The 7,795-nt window shown below is 39.5% G+C and overlaps 1 protein-coding gene across 1 annotated transcript; it reads left to right on the top strand.

Annotated features, from left to right (window-relative positions):
- Window positions 1–909: 909 nt before the first annotated feature.
- On the top strand, window positions 910–7,795 carry LOC110536971 (programmed cell death 1 ligand 1). Its single transcript, XM_021622653.3, has 6 exons — window positions 910–1,581; window positions 2,612–2,671; window positions 2,870–3,220; window positions 3,446–3,724; window positions 4,979–5,092; window positions 6,185–7,795. Exons 2-6 carry the CDS (start codon window positions 2,617–2,619, stop codon window positions 6,208–6,210), a joined length of 825 nt encoding a protein of 274 aa, XP_021478328.2. The 5' UTR covers window positions 910–1,581; window positions 2,612–2,616; the 3' UTR covers window positions 6,211–7,795.

The raw sequence follows: 7,795 nt of genomic DNA, 5'->3' as shown, positions 1-7,795 counted from the left end.
CGTGCCACGCCCACAGCTCGCGGGAGACTCTCTCATTGGTCGGATTTTGGCCACGGAGGAAATTCGGTTAAACTGAACCGCGGTGCACAGGCTATGGCCCGTGATATGAACAGGCAAAAGCGGTGAGGGAGGTACACATTTCTCCAATCGAACAGTAATTTGCGCCACTCGGTCATGTTGTTAACAAGGCAGCATGATGCATAGTTCAGAAACATAAAAAAAATGTATCCATAAAATGTTCAAACTAGTTTTTATTGAGTAGGCAGATAAAGCATTTTTATCCAAATAAATCACTTGTGCATGTGTGAACACAAACTCCTATGCAAAACCGAAATTTAGGAACAGTACACATAGAAATAGCACACAGAGAACAGATCTACTGCTTCTAAGACTTGCTTTCAACGAGAATGACAGATCTATAACATGTATTTCTATGTGAATTTGGTCGGTTTCCAATGCAGCCATTTTTATCTCAATGTAAAATCATTTTTTGGGTAACAGTTAAGCACTTACTGTGATAGTTTTCAATTAAAAGGGTCAAAAATAAACAAAAATAGCTTGTTAGCGAAGTACAATTTCTCAAGCAAGAATTGTGCTAGGACTGTCTGGGAGTGGTCTGAGTTGGGAGGGGAAAACTCAAAACTAGCTGTTTTGGACAGAGGTTAAGAACTTTCTTTCTTACTGATTTGTTCACTAATTTGGCCAAAACAGGCTGACGTGTCAAGAGTCGTTTCAAACGGCTCTTACATTAAAAAGGGCATTATCATAATTTTCACAATTTCACTCTATTATTCCAACCAATATATAAAACATAGCAAATCACGTTTTTGATTGCACTGGGCCTTTAATAAATAACGTATGGAAATTAACAAGGAAGTAGTATGGGCTGGGGTGTTCCTTTGCTCTAGTGGGTATTTTGGCTCATTGCCTGAGACTATCACAATAGACTGTCAGGCTTACCCCTTTACCGTAACTTCCAAGTCCTTCCTTGTTGAGTAAATAAGGGGTTAAATAACTTTTTATACCCTGACAGTAAAACGTGTGTAATTTTGGGAGGGATTCGATGATTTCCTCCTTTAGCCTACATTCGATATTACAAAAACACTACAATTATTGTGCAAGATGAAAGGAGGATTGTAACAATACATTACTCTGATGAACGTTATCATTATGGCCAGGACTATTTACGACAAAAATCAACAATAAAAATTAAGAGATCTGTATAGACAGATATAATTTATCCAGATTCTACAATCGTACTCAATCCCAATCTCCTTTTTTGTATCATGAATTCTCCTGGCCCTAAATGATAATAGTGTTTATGTTAATAGTGATAATTTATTGTGATAAATGGCTAATGTTGTTATACTAGGTTATTCACCTCTTTGTTTCCAGATAAGTAAATGATCGCATCTCGCATGCACAGTCACTGTCAGGAAACTGCTCAGCTTTTGACGGGAGGATGTCGAGAATAACAGTAGAGGGAGAAGATCGAGAGGAAGTTGCACTCTTAAAAAACAGAATATATGACTGATGTGATGTGAGAGGAACTCTGAAACAACAAGCAAGACTTCAGCAAAGGTAATAATAGAACACTACATTTAGTGCTTTTAACTTCCTTTAGTTTATGTGCAATGTTTTATTGCTTTATTTTAATACATTTCTATTATTTTAAAGCTTTTATTTGCTTATCAGAAACTTAAACTTGATGATATATTGTGGAGACTAATAAAGTTATGTTTACTTTAAGGATTCTTTATTTTTTTTAACATATAATATATTTGTCTCTGACAGGACATTTTGAGTTGACTTTTGCTTAGAAAGGCTTTCCCCAATCCACTATTTGGGTTAAATAACTAAATGAATGTCCCATAATAACCTATTCACTGTAGCAGAACAGCTCTTGTTATGTTTCAGTATACCCTCTGTTATACACAAATGCATTTACCATGGTTTACTATGCTGCGGTGATAAAACCCTCAGAAGGGTGATTGATTTCCATGATTTAGATGTATTATTCTTATTGATTGAAAGTGGAATCTATGAAATCAGAGCTGCACTGAACCTGGTGTTATTAACTCCATTTATTCAACTGTTCTTAACTAGAGAGAGCCTGTACGTGATGCAGAACGTTACCCATGATCAGTAGTGGTATTATTTAAATATATATTTTTGTCATTAACCAGACACTCTTAACCAGAGCAATTAGAGTTAAGAGCCTTGTTCAAGGGCACATTAACAGATTTTTCCTCTAGTCGGCCTCGGGGATTCGAACTAGCAACCTTTCAGATACTGGCCCAACGCTCTTAACCGCTAGGCTACCAGCTGCTCTATTTCTGCCAATGCTGCTGACTCATACCAGTCTGGTCTAATCAGGAGATAAAGTTAGACTACACAGCAACAAATGAATACATATTCTTTCGTGCCCTTTCTCCATTGCATCAGTTGCTGAAGCACCCGATATAACCAGTTCAGACCAGACTTATACAGTAGTTCTAGTGTGTCAATTTCTGTTATATTTCAAAGGACTGACTCATTTTTTCTTTAACTCAGGACTCCACTTGCAAAAGCTATTGTTTGCCAAAATTCAAACATGTCATTCCTTCTCTAGGTCAAATGGAGCAGGCTTTTCTTTTGGTTTTACATGTAGTCTTATGGCCAACTCTTGCAGGTATGTCATTGACTTTTGAAAGTACATTCACGATAACACAATAGACTCAAAGCCACATTCATATTTTTGGTCCGTTGTTCAGAGCCCACTTTAGACTGGTTATTGTGACTTCTGACTGACTGTTGGATATCTGATTTCAATATGGATGATAATGTCAATGTTGCTAATCTAACTCTGACCCCCCCCCCCCCCCCCCAGCCTTGTTCACAGTGGAGGTGGACAGTCTCTCACATGTGGCAGAGTTCCACGGTGATGTCACCATGGGCTGCAGGTTCCAACCTGGGGGCTGGGACCCGAACCTGTCAGTGGTATGGCAACGGGTCCAGCCTCTTCCAGATGTAGAGGTGTACAGGATGGATAACGGACAGGAGGACCTCACTTCTCAGAATCTCCAGTACCGCGGCAGGGCACGGTTGGTGTCGGAGGAGCTGACCAATGGCTGGGCCAAGCTACATGTGTCCAGTCTGAGGATCAACGACTCTGGGGTGTACCGATGTCTTGTGGAATTGGGGGGAGCTGATTATAAACAGACCACTTTGACAGTCAAAGGTGAGTTAAAAGCTCTTTCATTGCAATAGCACAGTACTGTAGTTTTTCTAAGCAGTCAATCAATATTAGGTAATGAACTTGTCTGAAAAAGATGTGGTAACATTTTACTTTGTGTTTCTTATTCAACACTTTAATTTCACTGTATTCACATGTTGTTACACATTATAACCACTGCATTGTAATAGAGTTGAATGGTTTATCATTCTACTTTCATGTGTCCTTTAGCTACCTATAAGACTATCATTAAAAGCATGCAGAGACGTGGGGGAGATGAGGTGGAGCTGGCCTGTGAGTCTGAGGGCTATCCTCTTGCCACAATCAACTGGAGAGACAAGAGTCTCAGGAACATCAAATCCAACGACACCGTTGTGAAAACTCCAGACCAGCTTTTCCATGTCACCAGCAAGATAACGGTCAAATACTCTGAGAAAAACAACTATACATGTGCCTTGGTGGAGAAAGGGGAAGCTACAAAGGGTCCATCAGCCAGGTTTGACATCCCAGGTATGAAGTGGGTGGATTTACCTGTTTGGTTACACTATTTGAAGGGCATCTACATAAGGACTTCATAAAACATTCATAACTCACACATAACACAAATATAACTCACACATAACACATACATAACACATTCATAACTCACTCATACATAACTCATACATAACATATTAATAACTCATTCATAACACATTCATAACTCATACATAACACATTTATAAGCAATACCTTGTGACATTATAGTGTGACATTATAGTGAAAGCACAACAAGGTCAATTTAACCTCTGAATGGAAAGTGGGGGTTAGAGTGCATAGATGTGTTGTTGATAAGGTGCTTTAACGCGGGTGCTTTCCTCAATGAGCATAGTGCTGTAAAGCGTAGGTGTCGAGGCGTAGCTGTCGTAGGTGTCGGGGTGATGTTTTCCCTTCCATTTAATGAATCACATTGTAGGCGTCATAAGTCAATGTGGGGGAAAAAACACGGGCTTTGAAGATGACTAGCAGATAGTGTATATATCTTTTCATGAAGACCTCATTTTTGTCAGAACTTCTACCAATCATCGTTGCTTGGTAGTGGTGCTGTTTTTAGTTTTTTTTTTTTTATGTTTTTTGTGTGTTTTAAAAAAAAAAAATTTACCCCTTTTTCTCCCCAATTTCGTGGTATCCAATTGTTTAGTAGCTACTATCTTGTCTCATCGCTACAACTCCCGTACGGGCTCGGGAGGGACGAAGGTTGAAAGTCATGCGTCCTCCGATACACAACCCAACCAAGCCGTACTGCTTCTTAACACAGCGCGCATCCAACCCGGAAGCCAGCCGCACCAATGTGTCGGAGGAAACACTGTGCACCTGGCAACCTTGGTTAGCGCGCACTGCGCCCGGCCCGCCACAGGAGTCGCTGGTGCGCGATGAGACAAGGACATCCCTACCGGCCAACGACGCTAGGCCAATTGTGCGTTGCCCCACGGACCTCCCGGTCGCGGCCGGTTACGACAGAGCCTGGGCGCAAACCCAGAGTCTCTGGTGGCACAGCTGGCGCTGCAGTACAGCGCCCTTAACCACTGCGCCACCCGGGAGGCTGTTTTTAGTTTGACCCATTTCTGGAAATTCTCTGAAAACCCTTTATCTGGTGTAAGATTGTTCTCTTTCCTAAATATTTTTTTATGTTTAGAAATTTTAACTAAGAACATAGGCAGTATTAGATACAGTTTATGATGAAAAATAAAATGGTTTCACTCTCCCTATCTTTTTTACTCATAGATGAAATACCTGTGATTGAGAGTAAACCTAACACCCTTTCTATTGTATTGGGCACGACATTGACGGTGGCTATGATCATTGCAGCTACCATCTTCGGGTATCGCAGACAGAAAGGTAACATACACTTAACTTTTCTTCAGTTCTTAATTGATTTGCACACATTTGTATCTCAAGTTTGCTACAAGGAGTTTCCACTGTTTCATGTTGCCTGAGATAGACAGCCTAGAGAGGAAGTATGTACTTTGTACTTTAACCTCTAAAGGTGTAACTGATGTTGAAGCCAGAATGATTGCGTACAGTTAAAAAAAAAAATCTGAATCTTGTGACAATGACTTAGCATGTAATGACTTAGCATGTGAGAACATGAGTGTGTGCTTTCTAAAACTATCTGAACTGCCACATGTGGAAACACCCCCACAGTTTGTTTTTGTGTTGCGGTAAATCATGTGGGTGGTTTACTACTACTATTAATAATAACAATAATAATTTATTACATTGGTAAAGTACGTTTTATTTAAACAAGAAAAATCTCAAAGTGCATAAAATAAAATTGAAAAAATATATATTTTTAAACGAAACAAATATATCTAACCATATCATGAAAGCAACCATCAAATTCTAATAGGAAGGGTAGCCGATAGAGATGAGTATTAAGGCCTGCTTTAAAAGTCCCGGCAGGCTGATATAGAGCTAGTCATTCCTTATTTATTTTTTTAGAAAAGTCCCCTATCAGTCTCGATCAAGTTTACAACACAGGAGGTTGGTGGCACCTTAATTGGGGAGGATGGGATTGGGGTAAGGAACAGTCAAAAGGGGATCCTTGGGACGTCCCAACTCTGACCACACCACATTTAAGTTGGAATTTAAAAAACGGTTAAGGTAAGGGTTATGGCAGGGTAACACTAACACAAGGTAATGGCTGGAATGGAATAGTATGGTATCAAATACATGGTTACCAGTATGAGCCATTCTTTCCCTCAGCAGCCTCCTATGGTTTGTACTTACAGTATTACTGCAATAGCATTTTGAGAAGTCAGCATGTTAAAAACCAAAGAGCGAGAAAGAGGAAAGTCCCAACCTTAAACACTAAAAGTGTTACAAAATGGCATTACTACTTTCTAAGCAATAACATGAATAGATTCAGCAGAACATCTCATGCAACATTCGGACTGTAAACTATAACCCGCTTTTATGTTCTGTTCACAGGGAGGCTCAGGACCCTCAAGCTCTAACACCCTCCTGGGCTCAACAGAGACGTGACCTCTGACCTGCCTGGACCCCTTTTGGCAGCTCCAACTGATCCTGGTGATAGACTGTTTGTGACTGTCAGTGACCTGTACCAGGAGGCAACAGAGAAAGAGACTCCTCACTGAGACTGTAAACTGCCAGGAGAGGACTGAGAACACAAAAGACTCATGCACACACATTGTCAACGAAAAGTTTAATCATGCTACATTTTCTGTTATCTAAATGTTACGCCGGTTGGCGTTTCCACTCACAACCAAATATGTTAATGAGAGGAAGCCCAGTTGCCGGAGAAGATGGAGCGAGATGGATTTTGGCCAACATTGCTAATTTTCTCATTGATTAAACATTTGATCTCTATACAGTTTTCTGTTACCAAAACTATAATCTGTAAAAAACAGAGTGGATTGCATTTTATAGACTTTAACTTTTGCCAATTATTATTTTTTTAAATGGCATTTAGGAGTGCAAGGGTGAATTGAGCACTTCACAGAGTAGGTGTTCCCTAATGTAAATAGGATCTCACTAGCTCGCTCTTGGCACTGCCCACCTCCTTGCTTGTTCTGCCCACTATGATTAATTTGCTCCCATTGGAAAGACAGGCTGTGGTCGATCTTGGGTTAGTAATAAACATCTTTGTCTAGGCCTTCTCATAATGTCATCAAAAAGCATTGCTTCTCCTTCACTTAGAACTAGAATGGTCCATCTACAGAAGTTATTATGTCAGGTGCATTAAAGATGCACTATGCAGAAATCGCTCTGCCATTTCCTGGTTGCAAAAATACTAATTGTTCGCCTAATTTCAGTTTGACAAAACAAGCGCTCATTGTGTAGATAATCATTGTACAATCTAAACAGCTGTGAAATATATTTTCCATAACCAAAAATATTGTATTTTCAGCTGTGAGAAGCTGGTGTACAAAACCGAAAGTAAAAGACACAAAAACAGAACTTCAGAATGGGGAAGCATAGAAATAGCTCATATAGAACAGATCTACAGCTTCTTAGACTTGCTTTCAATTAGAAAGATAGATCTATAATGCACATTTCTATGTGAATTTGGTCTGGTCGCCCAAAAAGTTACATATTGTAGCTTTAAGTGATGCTCTGTTTTGTGTTATTTACTAGACTTTTACGTTTCATACAATTTATTGGAAGATTTTTGGTCCCTCTGAAGGCCTAGGTCCCATGGTCATGGTTCGTCATTGCATTTATTTACTGTATATCTTGTACAGTTACTAACTGTAATACAGAGATAATAACATGTTTATACAGAGATGTCCAACTTTGGGGGATTTTATTGAAAAAACAGTTCCCTTCCATGCTTCCCATGAAACCCCAGAAGGCAAATTAGTGGTTCCAGCCACATTTTATATTAACACAGTTTACTGTACTCCAGGTATTTGATACTGTTTGATACTCTTTGTGAGTCGAACCATTTGATGACTTAGACCTTGTGACAACACAGTTTCACTTTCTGTCTCAGTCATATGGAAACTCTACAGTAAGAATGTATTGAGTCAGTCCATTGCACAATTTCCTAGAAAATAAACATTGTCTAAAGACAGGAAA

The sequence above is a fragment of the Oncorhynchus mykiss genome, chromosome 12 (genome assembly GCF_057628025.1).
Source record: "Oncorhynchus mykiss isolate SJ-2025 chromosome 12, ASM5762802v1, whole genome shotgun sequence".
In the NCBI taxonomy this organism is placed as follows: domain Eukaryota; kingdom Metazoa; phylum Chordata; class Actinopteri; order Salmoniformes; family Salmonidae; genus Oncorhynchus; species Oncorhynchus mykiss.
Note: the sequence above shows the minus strand (reverse complement) of the source record. Positions and strands in the feature narration are given on the sequence as shown.

What these genes read in the sequence shown, in the direction of transcription:
- LOC110536971 (XM_021622653.3), top strand. Translation starts at nt 2,617, where the DNA reads ATGGAGCAGGCTTTTCTTTTGGTTTTACATGTAGTCTTATGGCCAACT. An exon ending in GACCACTTTGACAGTCAAAG is followed by an intron (nt 3,221 to 3,445) that starts GTGAGTTAAAAG and finishes TGTGTCCTTTAG; the next exon opens with CTACCTATAAGACTATCATT. An exon ending in CGGGTATCGCAGACAGAAAG is followed by an intron (nt 5,093 to 6,184) that starts GTAACATACACT and finishes TTCTGTTCACAG; the next exon opens with GGAGGCTCAGGACCCTCAAG.